At 40.8% G+C, this 16735-nt stretch overlaps 1 protein-coding gene and 1 pseudogene across 1 annotated transcript in view; one reads left to right on the top strand and one right to left on the bottom strand.

Annotated features, from left to right (window-relative positions):
* The window catches only part of MYO1D (myosin ID), a 348608-nt gene that overhangs the window by 207622 nt on the left and 124251 nt on the right, over positions 1 to 16735 (top strand). The window contains exon 20 of the mRNA XM_061176850.1: positions 828 to 941. Coding sequence (XP_061032833.1) covers positions 828 to 941 — 114 coding nt within the window. The remainder of the gene's footprint in view (positions 1 to 827; positions 942 to 16735) is intronic.
* Positions 10901 to 11855, bottom strand: LOC133080376 (small ribosomal subunit protein eS24-like; annotated as a pseudogene).

Genomic DNA, 16735 nt, shown 5'->3' with positions numbered 1-16735 from the left:
TTATGATTAAGGCTGCTGTGAACATTCAGGCACAAGTTTTTGTGTGGATATGTTTTCAATTCCCCTGTGTATATACTTAGGAGTGGAATATCTGAGTCACATAGCAATTCTATGTTTAACCATTTAAGGAGCTGCCAGACTATTTTCTAAAGCAACTTCATCATTTTAGACCCCGACCAGTAGCGAGGGTTCCAGTTTCTCCACATCCTGGCCAACATTTGTTGCTGTCTTTTTTATTATTGTCATCCTAGTGGGTGTGAGGTGGTATCTCACTGTGGTTCTGATTTACGTTTTTCTGATGGCTAATGATGTCAAGCATCTTTTCATGTTTTTTACAGCCATTTGTATGTCTTCTCTGGAGAAATGTCTCTTCAAATTCTTTACCCATTTAAAATTTGGGGGGGGGCGGTCTTTTTATTATTGAGTTATATACTCTAGATACAACTTATATTCTATTCTTTATTTATTCTAGGTAAAGTTCCTGTTCAGATATATGATTTACAAAATTTTCTCCTATTCTGTGGGTTGCCTTTTCACTTTCATTATAGTGTCTGGGTTACGTGTTTTTAGTTCTTTAATTCTTCTGTGTTCTTCTTGTTTTCCCTGTTAGATGGTAAACTTGGGAAATTTACATTGTAAAATTCCACAAATCTGGAAACACTCCTTTTCCATCTCTGTTGCATCCAGAGAGTGGTCATAGGTGGTGCACATCTATTACAGAATCTGGCTCCACAGCCAGCCACCTCTGCTCCTAGATGTTTTCCTGACAGATCATTTGATTTCATTCTTGATGAGATATTATGGTTTATTATTTTGTTTTCTTACAGGTGAATCGCTTTAGTAAGGTGGAAGATCGAGCAATTTTTGTCACTGACCGTCACCTGTATAAAATGGATCCCACTAAGCAGTACAAAGTGATGAAGACTATCCCTCTATACAACGTAAGTGTTCTCTGCTTCTCTCTGAATAAAGGATTCTTAACCTGGTGTTCATAGACCACGAGTGGGTCACCAGACTGATCACTAGAACCTCTGGGGCTTTAGGGAGTCCATGAATTCCTAGAATTTTCTGCCAATCTCATGTTTTATACAAAAGTACGATTTTCTATAAGGAGGATCAAAGCTTCCAGTAGAAAAACGAAGGCGTTTTGTTTTAAAGTGTAGGACTCTGCATTCTACGTGACCTTTATCACTAATCCCACTCACTACTTAAATGTTATGACATGAAATGTATTTTCTTATTGATTTTCATAAGCCTTGTTTTTATGTGGAAATGGAATCAGGTAGAGAAATAGTAGGGAATTACTTTATGAAAACGTTACCTCTCTTTTAAATGTAAAATGTATGCTGTTTCCAGAAGTTATTTTCACCAATATATTTTACCTCTGATCTAAACCCGCTTAGTTATTCACTTTCTCCTTGGGGTTTTCAAATTCTGTAATCATTCCTTATTTGAAATATGAAATTTGGTGGGTGTCTCCTTGAATTTCAATTTGAGACTTTAAAAAATTTGTTTATCCTGCTGTATGGGGTCTGCTTTACAAGTGACGGTTTGTTCTGATCTTGAAAAAGATCCTCCTGGACTGCTGGATCTTTCCATGTGTCAGGTGACTTTCCTCTGTCCACTTGTTCTTAAAGAGGGAGTCTGGGTTTGTCCAATCATGGGATCTATGAGGAGTATTATTTAAAGATTGTTTTAAATCCTTTTGGCCTCTGCAAAAGGGAATAGGAAACATACTGTTTTATAGTTTTATTTCGTTAAATCAGGAGTCCTGTTGGCTGTGAGGTTCAATGAAGACAAACTATTCCTGGCTTTGCTAAATAATTTAGAACATCCCTGCAGGCCTGTCACCCGATGATGAGGCTGAGATTTGTCTCCGTCACCCAGTCCCGCCACCCCACACACACATGCATACACACCTTTCTCCCTTTCAGTAGGAAGGCGAATGAATTGCAGCTAAGAAGGAAATGATGTTCTAAGACATTCTTGATCATATGTAGTCTTCTTAGCAAAGACTTGTAATCTTATATAGCCATCACAGTTTAAGCCTCATAACCCTGCAGTCTCGCAGAAGGAGATGAAGGAAGATACAGGAGAAAACCAAATTTTGTCAAAGTCTAATAAAGTGTACTTTATTTCTTTTCCTTACTTTCTATTAAAGGGAAATCAATCAGGCACGTGATACGAGTTCAATAAGTAGTTAACCAGGTCTTTGAATCGAAGTTATTTTCCTAAACTACCTTCCTTTTTCATGTTGATTGGTGTATATTTAGAGTCAGTGTTCCCCTTCATCATCATTATCATCATCAGTGTTATCAATAATATCATATTATACAAAAATTAACCATGTTTAACACTCGTAAAGGTAAACGATGTCAATAGGATGGATACACACTGTCGCAGATGCTGTCGGTACTCTGCCCACCTCCCCTTGTATTCCCTTACCATTTTTGTACACAACAGCCTAACTTCTGACAGCCAACACCTTTGTGGAAAGGCTTCCCTCAGGCTGCTAGAGTCTATAGAGGGCTGGAAACGCCCAGCCACCCAAATGACTAGTGGGTGTGGGGTATAAATGCTCCATCCCCACGATTCATCGGTCACAATGATTCTCAGGTGTGTTTAACACCATTTGCTGGAGCTTTTCTGTAGGAATCAGCTGCGCTGCCCACCGTGTTAGCTGCTTAGTAACGGGCCCTACTGGCTGCTTTCCCTTCCTGAGCCACCTCCCCACTCCCTCTCCCGTGTACCTGCACCTCCCGAATCAATTCTGAGGCTCATCAGCCTTTGTCTCGGGACCTGCTTTGGGGAGGAACTGCCCTCTTAGGAGGGAGCAGATTGAATGGGGCGGAGGACTTCCAGCCGTGTCTACCTATAAAAATGTTGTTCAGTCTGAAGCAGACACAGCCAGATATTAAGTCTGGATCATAGGGACATGGGTGTTTGTTATTTTATTCTTTATCCTTTTTTTTTTTTTTTTTAATTTATTTATTTATTTATTTATTTATGTCTATGTTGGGTCTTCGTTTCTGCGCGAGGGCTTTCTCCAGTTGCGGCAAGTGGGGGCCACTCTTCATCGCGGTGCGCGGGCCTCTCACTGTTGCGGCCTCTCTTGTCGCGGAGCACAGGCTCCAGACGCGCAGGCTCAGCAATTGTGGCTCACGGGCCTAGTCGCTCAGCGGCATGTGGGATCTTCCCAGACCAGGGCTCGAACCCGTGTCCCCTGCATTGGCAGGCAGATTCTCAACCACTGTGCCACCAGGGAAACCCTATTCTTTATCCTTTTTGTATGAAATGTTTTGAAGTTACAAAGTTTAAGACAAGGAACCTTTAAAAATGATACTGCTAATAGCAGGGATGAAGAAGCTGGGAGGGGATGAAGGAGAAAGATTTCAATCTTAACTAAGTTGAGTTTCAGGTATTGGTGAAACTTGTAATTATATACCCCATAGATCACTTGCATCTAATATTGTAAAGGAGTGGTGGGTAGCATTCAGCACTTAGGATAAAAATTTAAGAGCGGACAGATGCATGTGTAATTGGAGGCTGAAATTATGAGTCTAGAGGGAGAAGGGGCAGGTGATTTGAGAACATCCATGCTTAAATGGTGGGGAAAAGAGAGTGGCTGAAGGAAATGGAATAAAAAGGAGATCTCTTCTTTCTGGACCTCCATTTTCTCCTCTCTCTTCTAATGTGCCGAATGAGCTCTAATTTCCCTTCAGTTCCATAAGGTTATGAATTATTCCAGGAAGGAAAAGAACTTTGGGAACACTGTGTCTCATAATCAAGTTGGAAAGTTTTCAGAAATAAGAGTAATCAGTGGAAACATATAGCTGAGGATCCCACAGTTACTCTTCCCCTTCTCTGCTCTTCATTCCTCCTTCTGCCCTGGTGCCTTTCCTGTGTTAGTTGGACTTTTCTGGCTCCAGGGAACAGATTGGTATTAGGGGGAGGGGGAAATTTCCCTCTGTCCCTGTTGAGTTCCTGTGGCTGGACTAATAATAAAATTGACACGAGGCAGATTAACAGGAGAAAACCCAACTTAGTTTTGTGGACACAGGAGATCATAAAATGATGTACAGAGAGTGACCAAAAGCAGGTAACTTTTATGTCTTTGTGTACAAAGAAACAATAATTTTGTGAGGATTGGACAGGACAGAGAAACTTAGGTTTGGGTGCGTAATTATAAGGAATTTAAGCAAAGATTGGGCTTGGGTAGTAAATTAGTAAAGAAGTAGCAAGGTTTATTTATACAGGCTTCTCAGACCTGAATTCCCTGTCTCTGACGATAATGATGTCTTTCTACCTCCCAGCCCAGGGAAGGCACCTTTCACATGAGAGTTTTATTTTCTAGTTTCAGAGAAACAGAGAGGAGCATCAAAGTGTCCTTCTTGCATTGGTTGTTTCTTAAGTAACTTTAATTCAAAACAATCGATATGCCATTGAGACATATTTGAGGGCCTGCCCTGGGCCCCAATATGACTATATACTATCTCAAGTAATGCTTTGCTTTGTTTTTGATAAAGGATACACGTGGTAGTAAGGGAAAGGAATCTCATAGAAACCCAGGAAGCTATTCAGGTTTTAAGGCAGCTCTGAGGGATCATATTATTCCGTGGCCCCCTCAGCAACATGATGCTTAAGATGGTCTAAGTTTCTGCCATTCTCTGTCTCTACTTCTCCTTGTGTGTCTTCTTACTAACAATTACCTTTCTTGCCAGATGGCCTGGGCCAGTGCTAGGCTTAGGTCTGAGTCAGCCAACCCACCAAACCATCAGAGTTTCATCCTGCAGTAACACTGAACACCGTGTCTCCGATGAGGCCTCACCATAGCAACCAATTCTGCAGGATCCAAACTGGTACTTCAGCTCCTTGTCAAGCACTTGCAAATCTATGCATAGTCTTCCCTGACTTCTCCTAGCATAGCACGGATAATGACTACAGTTCATTTGAGGTGTAAATGATCTCTTCCCTCTACAATTTTTGACTGTTGTCCTTAGGCCCCAGCCACATTTGGACCTGCTGATTATTGAGGTGGGTCATTAGGTTTTCCTAGTGGGAAAGAGTCAGTGGGAGAGCAGTGCTTCAAGTAGGCTACATTCATCAGGTATCATTGGGTCCTTGGACTCTCCCACCTACCGCCATTCCACTTGCCAGGATCCCAGTCTTTGTCAAGCAGGACCTAAACTGCGCCCATGGACGACCACCATAGGTAAGAATTCAGCTGATGCTACAATTTGACAATGGGTCTAGCCAGTTTTTGAACCTGTGCTTTCAGCGGAAAAGTATTGCCTCAGTTTCTTTACAGCTCCCAGCCAGGCAATATGGGACCACTATTTGTTGCTTTCCTAATGCACCATAAAAAGTACCCATCCAATTCATTATCTATATCTTCTAATTCATTGAACTTCTATAACGCAGCAGCACCTAAGTGCCCCAAGCACTTAACTTTAATGGGCACTTGGTGTCATTTAAGTAAAACTGAGAGCATTGGATTGGCAGACACTTGGAATATTTTATTGACATGTAGCACACGCTCTACTGCTATTCACATCTGGGCATATATTTTCACTTGCTTATTGAAGTATGCCCTACATGCAGAAAAATGCACAGATCTTAAGCATATAGCTTGACAAATTATCACAAAGTGAGTTCACCTGTGTAACTGTCCCCAACGTCAAGCTATAGGTCATTAATAGGACTCCCCAAAAAACCCCACGTGTCCTCTCGCAGTCGCTACCTCTTCCTTCCTTTTCAGAGGCACACTTTTGCTCGTTTTGAACTTAATGTAAGTGAAATCAAACACTGTGTATTCCTTTTTGTGTTTCTTTCAACATTATGTTCATGAGAACAGCCACGTTATTTCATATAATTCTAGTTTGCTCATTTTCATCACTGTGTAGCATTTCCTTGTGAGAATATACCACAAGTTGTTTATCCAGTCACATGTTGATGGATATTTGAGATTTTTAAAATCACTCTTGTGCATGTCTTTTGGTGTCTCTATGATGCATACATTTTCATTGGACAAACGCCCAGGGGTGAGACTGCTGTTGAATTTTAGTAGATAGTTCCAGTTTTCCAAAGTAGTCGTACTGGTTTACAACCCCCATCCCCACCCCAGCAAAGTGGGAAAGTTCCAGTTGCTCCATTTCCTCTCCAACCCTAGGTACTGACAGTCCTGAATTTCAGCAATCCTGGTAGGTATGTGGTAGTTACGGTTCTAGCTTAATTGAGGTATAACAGACATATAACATCGTGTAAGTTTAAGGTGTACAGTGTGTTGATTTGATACATTTATCTGTTGCAATACGATTACCACCATAACATCAGGTAACACCTCCATCACGTCACATAATTGCCATTTCTTTTTTGTAGTGAGAACATTGAAGATCTGATTACTTGGCAACTTTCAAGTTACGTAATACTGTATTACTAGCTGTAATCACCATGCTGTATAATAGATCCCAAGAACTTATTCATCTTCTATCTGGAAGTTTGTACCCTCTGACCAATATCTCCCCATTTTCCCCACCCTCCCCGAGCCCCTGGCAACCACCACTCTACTCTCTGTTCCTCCGAGTTTATCATTTTTAGATTCTACATATAAGTGATACAATAGAGTATTTGTCTTTCTCTGTCTGACTTATTTCCGTTATAATGCTCTCAGGATTCACCCAGGTTGTTGCACACGGCAGGATTTCCTTCTTTCTCACGGCTGAACAATATCGCATTGTGAATGTATACCACATCTCTATCCATTCATCCATTGACGGATACACATTGTGGGTTTTCTTTGTAATTCCCTTATTCCTAATAGGGTTGAGCCCCTTTCTTTGTGTTTATTGGTCATTTGGATGTCTTTTATGAAGTGCCTGTTCAAGTCTCTTGCTGTTTTTCTATTGGGCTGTCTTTTAAAAATTGATTTCTAGGAGTTCTTTTTATACTCTGCCTGTGTGCCCATTGACAGTTACATGTGTTGCAGATATTTTCTCCAGCTCTGGGGCTTGCCTTTTCATTCTTTTAGTGTTGTCTGTGAACAACATTTTTCATGTTGATACAGTTCAGTTTATCAGTTTTTTCCTTTAAGGTTGATGCTTTTTTATTTTTGTTTAAGAAATCATTCCCTATCCCAAGGTCGTGAAGATATTCTCATCTGCTGTATTCTATAAGCTTTATTGCTGTGCCTTCCACATTGACGTATTACAGTCCACCTAGAATTGATTTTTGTGTATATGCGAGGCAACAGCCCAGTGTTTATTTTTCTCCCGTGTGGGTAAACAGTTGAAAAGACCATCTTTCCCCCATTGCTCTTCAGCCCCGCATTTGTCCTAAATCAAGTGTGTCCATACGTCTCTTCCTAGTTTCTCTACTCTGTTCTATTGGTCTATTGTCTATCTTTGTGCCAAAGACAGTTTTAATGACTGTTGGGCAAAGATTTTATGAACTCTAAAATTATAATAAATTTCCAAAATCTCTCCCTTCAGTTTCACCCTCCTCCCAATAACATTCTCATTAGCTATATCCATATGAAGGAAAAGAGAGCTGGGGATGCTGGTAAAGCAAATCCTAGCAGAAGGGACAGCTTGCTGTTTACCCATTTTCTTTGTCAAAAAGTCAAATTCCTTTAGGAGTCAGTCAGGTTCAGAAATGAATAAAGTTCATACCCATCAAGGGACAGCCACCACTCCACTGTAATCCGTTGTGACCACGCCAGAGTCTAGTATGCCAAACCTTTGGATTCACCTAGAAAAAAGCTGAAGTTTGTATTATATGTAAGATCTCCTGATTGTTAAATGCCACGTAAGCCAAACAGAACACGTCTTGTAAGCCGTATTCAGCCCACGGGGCACCAGTTTGCTGCTCCTATTAAAACAGGTCTTTACCATGGAGAATGGACTTGGAGACACGGGGAGGGGGAAGGGTAAGCTGGGACGAAGTGAGAGAGTAGCATTGACATATATACACTACCAAATGTAAAATAGATAGCTAGTGGGAAGCAGCTGCATAGCACAGGGAGATCAGCTTGGTGCTTTGTGACCACCTAGAGGGGTGGGATAGGGAGGGTGGGAGGGAGATGCAAGAGGGAGGGCATATGGGGATAGTTGTATACATATAGCTGATTCACTTTGTTATATAGCAGAAACTAACGCAACGTTGTAAAGCAATTATACTCCGATGAAGATGTTAAAAAAGAAGGTCTTTACCTATTTGTTACTCTAAATGAGCTATAACCATATTCCTTGGCCTCCTCCCTGCCAACCTTTAAAAATTCTAAAATCTGTGGTATGTTTTATTCTAGATTTTACGTATCAATAGTAGAAACAAACACTAACCATTTCTCACTTATAGAAAGCTATAACTGGGTGTGAGCTTTAGAAGAGTATATTTTCTACTTCAGTTAGCCAGGAAGGAAAGGAATAAAGGAAATCTTTGATACAGGTGTATTTCCAACCTTTTTAGAAACTTCTACCCCTTCAGAGTTCACTGCTAATTCTATTCTTCTGACTTTTTATTATAAAATTTTTCAAATGTACAGAGAAGTTGAAAGGATATTACAGGGCGCACCCATATGCCCTCCACCTAGATTCAGTATTTAATTTACTTTTTGGCATATTTGTTTTCTCGCTCTCATGACACTTCACCACTAAAATGCTCCCGTGTACATTCTCCTAAGAATAAGGACGTTCTCCTTCATAACCACAATACCATTTTCATATCTAAGAAAATTAATAATATTTCCATAATATTTATATAATACATAATCATTATCCATTATGTGTTGGACAACTCATATTCAAATTCCCTCAGTTGTTCAAAGAATGTCTTTTATACCCATTTTTTTAAAATCCCATCTAGGTTCATATTTTGAATTTGGTAGTTACATCTCTTTTAGTCCAAAACTGTATCTCTACACACACACCCTTTTTTTCATGATAATGACTTTTTAAAACAGCATTACTGAGGTATAATTTACTGTTATAGGCTGAACTGTGTTCCTTCAAAATTCATTTGTTGAAGTCCTAACCCCCAGTAATTCAGAATGTGTGTTTAGTGACAGAATCTCTAAAGAGGTAATTAGGTTAAAATGAGAGCATTAGGGTGGGCCCTGATCCACTATGACTGGTGTCCTTATAAGAAGAGGAGATTAGGACACAGACACATACAGAGGAAAGATCATGTGAGGACACAGGTTGAGACAGACATCCGCGAGCAAGGAGAGAGGCCTCAGAAGGACCCAGCCTTGCCCACACTTTGGTCTTGGACTTCCAGCCTCCAGAACTGTGAGGAAATAGATTTCTGTTGTTTAAGCTACCTGGTCTGGTACTTTGTTATGGCAGCCCTGGCAAACATACATTTAGAGTACTTACCCCAAAATTCGCCCATTGTAAGGTACAGTTCAGTTACTTTTAGTAAACTTATGCAGTTGTACAAACATGACATAATTCCAGTTTTGGAACATTTCCGTCACTCCAGAAAGTTCTCTCGTGCTCATTTGCAGTAAATCCCCACTCCCAACATCAGCCCTAGACAATCACTGATCTTTCTGTCTCTATACTTTTACCTTTTCTAGAAATTTCATGCACACAGAATTAAACAATAGATATTGTTTTGTGTCTGGCTTCCTTTACTCAGCCTAATGTTTTTGAGGTTCATCCATGTTCCATATATCATTGGTCCTTTCGTTTCATTGCAGAGTAATATTCCATTGCATGGATCTACCATATTTCATTTCTCCATTCACCAGTTGATGGACATTTGGCTGCTATGTATGTTCTCATACAAGACTTTACATGGGCATGTGTTTTCATTTCTTGTGGGTGGCTATCTATGAATGGAATTATTCCATATGGCATTTGTTTAACTTTGTAAGAAACTACCAAACTGTTTTCCAAAGTGGATGCTCCAATTTTACATTCCCTTCAGTATGAGACTTCTGGTTTCTCCACATCCTCACTAACACTTGGTATGTATGACGTTGAGTTTTTTTGGTTTTTTTTTTAAAGGACAATATTTATTTATTTATTTATTTTTAAACATCTTTATTGGAGTATAATTGCTTTACAATGGTGTGTTAGTTTCTGCTTTATAACAAAGTGAATCAGCTATACATATACATCTATCCCCATATCTCTTCCCTCTTGCGTCTTCCTCCCTCCCACCCTCCCTATCCCACCCCTCTAGGTGGTCACAAAGCACGAGCTGATCTACCTGTACTATACGGCTGCTTCCCACTAGCTATCTGTTTTATGTTTGGTAGTGTATATATCTACATGCCGCTCTCTCACTTTGTCCCAGCTTACCCTTCCCCCTCCCCGTGTCCTCAAGTCTGATGCTGAGTTTTTAAAAGTCCAGCACTGGTCTCGTCTGGATTTGTCTGATTGTTTCCTCATGGTTCATGTAACTTACTCTCCTAGTCCCTGTATTTCCTATAAACTGGAAGTTAAATCAGGAGGTGTTAATTTTGTTTCAATAGTACACTTCCACATACTTCAGATTATACCTTGCATCTCAACAAAGAAGGCACACATACAGCAAACTCTGCCTTGTGGATCACCTTTGGAAAATGTTTCATTGTAGCCAAGCTATTATTATGTTGCCCTCCCTGTAGCCTAAATTTCTAACTGCTTGTGGAACAGATCCCATGTTTTCCTGTGAACAATTAGAGTTTAGCATAAAAAACTAAGATAAATATTGCCATCAAGTATTTACCTATTAATAAGTTGCCCATCAGTAACAATACCTGTTATTTTCAGTTTCTTTTCCCAGTCTCTTTTTCTACCAAAATTCTTCCAATGCTTTGCTGTTTGATAGTTCTTTTTTTTTAAGTTTTCACAGTTTCTTAATCCTCTTATTTAAAATCTGCACAATCACAGCAGATAAAGTCACTGCATCATCTTTACTCCTTCTTTCTGTCAGCACCATCAGTGGCCTTTACAGTCCCCCTGACTTTGTTCATTCTGTTCTTGTGTTCCTTTCACTGTTTTCTTGAAGTCTTTTTCTTCTCATACAGGCCATGTCTTGCAAGTCTATGTATGGCTTTATTTTTCTTTGCATCATCCAAGGAATCGTAAATCACACCAAAGCCATTTATCTTGCCACCACCGAAATGGTTCTGAATCCAAACACAAAGATGACACCTAGTGTAGTCTTGTACATTTTGTCTGGTCTTTCCCAAATTTCTTAGATACTGTTGCCTTTCCAGGATGAAGGACATCAGTGACCATTTGTTTCCATAGTTGGTTGGTCATGAACTTCCTGGTCCAGATAGTTACTGTGTCATTCCTAATGGTGGTTGATCCTCAGGCAGCCAGGAAGGAAAACCTGGATACTTCTTATATGTTTCTACAACTATTCTCTCTCTTCCCCAAACCTCTGGCAACCACTGATCATTTTACTGTCTCTATAGTTGTGCCTTTTCTAGAATATCATATAGTTGGAATCATACAGTATGTAACATTTTCCTTCTGGCTTCTTTCACTTAGCAATAAGTATTTAAGGTTTTTATATGCCTTTTTGTGGCCTGATAGCTTATTCTTTTTATTGCTGAATAATAGTCCATTGTATGGATGTACCATAGTTTGTTTATCCATTTGCCTATTGAAACATCTTGGTTGCTTCCAGTTTTTGGCAATTATGAATACAGCTGCTAGAAACATTCACATGCAGGTTTTCGTATGGGCGTGAGTTTTCAAATCATTTGGGTAAATACCTTCAAGTGCAGTTTTAGCTCCTGTGATCAGGCGAAATTTGGCTTTATCAGAACTACCAAACTGTCTTCCAAAGTGACTGTCATTTATGCAGTCCCACCGGCAATGATCGAGAGTTCTGTTGCTTCTTACCCTCACCAGCATCTGCTATTACCAGTTTCTTTTTTTTTTTTTTAATTTTAGCCATTCTAACAGGTGTGTAGTGGTATCACGTATTTTTCTATTACCCTAAATTATATAACCCAGCACACACTGGGATCTCAGTCAATCTTTTTTTTTTTTTTAAACAAGTTATTTATTTATTTATTTATTTTCAGCTGCATTGGGTCTTCGTTGCTGTGCGCGGGCTTTCTCTAGTTGCAGAGAGCGCAGGGGCTACTCTTCGTTGTGGTATGCAGGCTTCTCACTGCGCTGGCTTCTCATTGCAGAGCATGAGCTCTAGGTGCGTGGGCTTCAGTAGTTGCAGCATGCGGGCTCAGTAGTTGTGGCTCACGGGCTCTAGATCACAGGCTCAGTAGTTGTGGCACACGGGCTTAGTTGCTCCGCGGCATGTGAGATCTTCCTGGACCAGGGATCGAACCCGTGTCCCCTGCATTGGCAGGCGGATTCTCAACCACTGTGCCACCAGGGAAGCCCCTCAGTCAATCTTTAATTACAAGAATCATCTCTCCCCTCTCTGTGGTTAGTTGGTTTGTGTTCAGGAGATAACGACTGATCTTTACATAAGCCTAAGGAAAATATAATTAAAAGATAAATTTGAGACCTTTTTTTTCCCTTCCATTAGCAAAAATTATTCAATCAGTTTATCATTTAGCCATGGTTCCAGTCACTCTTCACAGGAAAGATAAAAATAGGAAACCGTGAAAGCTTTTTGAGAATACCCTCACAAATGGCATGGTCAACTAACTGTACACAGCAATCTGAGGATGAAACACTCAAGTTACGGGTGACCCCTTTATTAACCACAGAGTGACTTTCTAGGTACAAATGCTGCATAGTTAGGTTAGGAATCGGTGTTATTGTCAAATTAGTGTCATCCCCCTTGAGTCACTCTCGACACTATATTTGTAAATGGTAATATTGAAATAAAGCATTACTTCCAAAACAGTTGTCAAGAAAGGTTAAAATTTATACAGGGTGGGGGGCAGTGGGATCAGAATCCAAATGTTTTGCAAAGCAGGGAGACTCGTGGTAGCCGCAGCTTGATGCGGAGAACAAAGGCAAGAAGTAGCCCACACAATTAGACACGTTGTGTGCAAAACTCTGGTCACAACCTCTTTAACTCCGTGTATCATCCTAGAGATCACTGTAAATCAGTGGGGAAAATTGCACCCCATGGCTGTGGCACATTGCTCGAATCAATGCCCTGCTGCCCCTGCCTTTCGAGTTCCTGTGGGCATGGGCTCTCCCCAGCCGGCGCTCAGGGAGCTGATTGCCAAGACTGAGTTTAATTTGCGTAAACATGAAATCTGTTCACCGGTTTCGAGGGAGACCGCATAAACTGAAACATTTAACCTGACCTCAGCTGGAACTCCTCTCACCCTTTTGTTGGGGGAAATGTGTTGGTTTTGCCTGATGGGTTGGTTTGAAAAATATTTGAATCTGCCCTTGAATGCTATTTGATATAGTCCCTTTTTATCAGTATGGGCTTGATGGCTAAGGAGGCAGCCAATTAATTTACACAAATACCTCCTTTAGTTCTATGGAGAATACGAAGCGAGCAAGCGGGCGGGCGAGAGAAGGGAGACAATTATCTGAAAGGGTGTGACTGTTTTGTAGAGGTAAATGGATTGTAATTCTGCCAGGCATCATGCTTTATTACTCTATCTGACGCGGCTGGCTAGAAAGATACTGTTTCATTTGGAAGATAGATTGTCCTTGTAATATGTTACAGGGCTGAATCCTGCTAAAAATCCATGGGCCTGCTGGCTCTGCTCCCCATCACCATTTCTAAAGCACCCTGCCCTCGTGGCATTGTCCCAGGAGAAGGTGTTTCCATGGTAATCTCAATGGAGGCAGTCAGCTGACGTCTGGCACCGCCTGAGCTGGTGCGCGCCAGCCTTCTCCTCTCTCACTCCTCCCTCGAGCCTTTAAACTATATTTATTAGTCCTCTTTAATGGAAAGTATATAACCCCTTAATGTCAGACACTGAGTGCACTCTGGTTTATTTATTTATTTGGGTAACAAGCTTACTACCTTCCTAATTAATTCTCAGCAGTTCCTGCAAGCTGTATTATTATTTTGAATATCTTGTGCAAACGTTTATATTTTTGCCTGTTACAACAAAGAGCATTGCTTAGCAATATTGGGTATTTGGAAACCTCCGTTCTTAGGAAAAAAGCAATGTCTATATTAAAGAAGAATTTTAAAAGATAAAGATGTTAGGGTTTCAGTTTAATTTTTCAAGAATCTTTTCTTGCTCTGATGCTGTGGCAATGAAATGGTCCTCTCTCCTTGTAATTTCTTTTAGCACTCCATTATTTTGTCATTGGATTTGAGTGAGCCACATGGTTTTAAAATACTTCTAAGAAATGTGACATCTAGCCATGTTATCTCATTTCTTTTTAAATAAGAGAAAAAAGTCAGAATTTCAGAGCTAACCTGAAATTGATTGTTTTCCTGACATGTGTTTGGAAGTAAATGCCTTTTGTTGTACCAGTTAGAGACCACCGCTTAATGCTAAACCATACTAAATAAGCAAACCGACTTACAGTGTCAAATGTCAGTGCTTTGGGACAGGAGGTAGAGTCCATTTTCATTAGTACTGTGCTTGGAAATTAAATTACAAATGTAAAAGATGTATCAAAGCGGTGTCTGAAAGCAACAATCATTAGAACCAATGCATGACTCCTTTGAAAAGCTATCTTGTTAAAGAAACACAAAGCCTTTTTAAAAATAAAGCATAAGAAAATTAGTATGACACCACCTCATTTATCCAGAGGTCAGATTGCTAGAAACAAGATCCTTTTAAAACAAAGCCCTGAATGCAGGCGTGCACATAAAAGATCTGTGCATTTGCAGAAACAGACGTCACTAACCTTGCAGTAATAGGTTTCCTTTTACACAACTGTCTTATCAGAGCTCTCTTTTCTGCAGTCAGCCTTTTTGAACACCTACTATGTGCTGTGCATTTGCCAGGCACTAGCAGTGGAATAGTCTATCACTCAGTCTGCCCACAGGCCCGTGGGAGAGGCAGAGAAGCAAACCAGCCCGCCCAGCACAGGCCTGTGGCAGCTGTATAGGTACAGATGACTGTACCTTCCTCTCCAGGGGAAACTGTCGCTCAGCAAGGTACAGTAATGGCCCAAGGTCACAAAGCTCACAGGCAGTGGCACCTGGCTTCCGTTAGACCCTGGAGCCCTCAGAATCACAACCCCGATGGTAACCTCCTATCACCGCCTCCCATTTTATGATGAATAACGCATACAACTCAGATCCTATTTTAAGAAGAGGAAAGAAATAGCAAAACTAACATTAGTCACATGCCCAGTGTCAGGCATTTATTAGGAGATTTTTTTCTCTTATAAATTTATTTATTTATTTATTTATTTTTGGCTGCGTTGGGTCTTTGTTGCCGCGCGCGGGCATTCTCTAGTTGCGGCAAGTGGGGGCTACTCTTCGTTATGGTGCGCGGGCTTCTCATTGCGGTGGCTTCTCTTGTTGCGGAGCATGGGCTCTAGGCACATGGGCTTCAGTAGTTGTGGCTCTCGGGCTCTAGAGCACAGGCTCAGTAGTTGTGGCGCACGGGCTTAGTTGCTTTGCGGCATGTGGGATGTGGGATCTTCCTGGACCAGGGCTCGAACCCGTGTCCGCTGCACTGGCAGGCGGATTCTTAACCACTGTGCCACCAGGGAAGCCCTATTAGGAGATTTGAATATACTGTGTCTCCATCTTTATAAGAATTCTATGCAGGAAGTTAAGTGTCATTTATCAATGAATCACTTGAGTTTCCAAGTACAGTACTGATGAAAATGGAGCTTACCTCCTGCCCCAAAGCCCTGACTTTCGACATTATAACTCGATTTGCTTAGTACCGTTTACCATAAGCAGTCATCTCTAACCATTACAATTCCCAGAGGTATTGGTCACTAGTGCAGGATTTCAGTACAGATTTTCAGACACCAGAGCCCAAAAGCCCTAGTGAGCCATAATGCTAAGCATCTTCTGGCTTAGTTGCATGTGATGCTCTCTCTTTTTTTCTCTCCCCCCATTCTCCTTGTTTATTTAGGTCTTTCTTACAGTAATAATTGCTTCCTAAAATATTTTATCGTAACCTTTTGAGGATAAGTGACTTGTAGGCCTTGGGGATCCCACAGGAAATGACGTAATCAAGATGAGAGCTTGTGTACCAGCCCTGTTCTACCTGTCAAGGACTCTCAAGGTGTGGTGCATTAGGGTACAAAAAGAAAAAGAAAAAGGAAACCTTTTGCTTCATTTCTTTTGGAGAAAAAAAAACAGCACTTGGAATCGAGCTGCCACATTGTACTTCCATTTGCACAGCTGTTTCTCTCTTAATTGCAGTCCTGTCTTTTCCAAGAATAAACATGTAGGAAAAGGTACCATAGTCTCAGGCAGGCCAGAAAAAAATATGGTGCTTTCACTGCTAACCTGATACTTAGGAGATTTGAATTTGATTTCATTTAGTTTCCACTTGTCAAGCCCAAATCAAAAATGTTTGTAGCTTCTAACTCGGGGGTTCTCAACCTTGGCCGCACATTGGAATAGCTTGGGGAGTTTTTTAAAAATTCTGATATCCAGGCCACATCCCAGACCAATGAAACTGAGTCTCTGTGGGTAGGCACCGGCATGTTTTAAAGCTCCCTAGGGTGCAGCCAGGGAGGCAATCCACTGATCTAACTATTCTGTTAACCAAATTTATTCACTTTTGTCGTTCTAGCTATTTCTTGGAATCATCTGTTGAAAGTTGGACTTGCCCCCAAATTCAGTTCTGCCATTAGATTTTTCTCACCTCTGTGTGTGCGTGCGTGCGTGCATGCACACATACGTGGGAAAGTGACAGGGA

The sequence above is a fragment of the Eubalaena glacialis genome, chromosome 19 (genome assembly GCF_028564815.1).
Source record: "Eubalaena glacialis isolate mEubGla1 chromosome 19, mEubGla1.1.hap2.+ XY, whole genome shotgun sequence".
NCBI classification, from domain to species: domain Eukaryota; kingdom Metazoa; phylum Chordata; class Mammalia; order Artiodactyla; family Balaenidae; genus Eubalaena; species Eubalaena glacialis.
The sequence above is the reverse complement of the archived record's forward strand: the minus strand, read 5'-3'. Positions and strand labels throughout refer to the sequence as shown.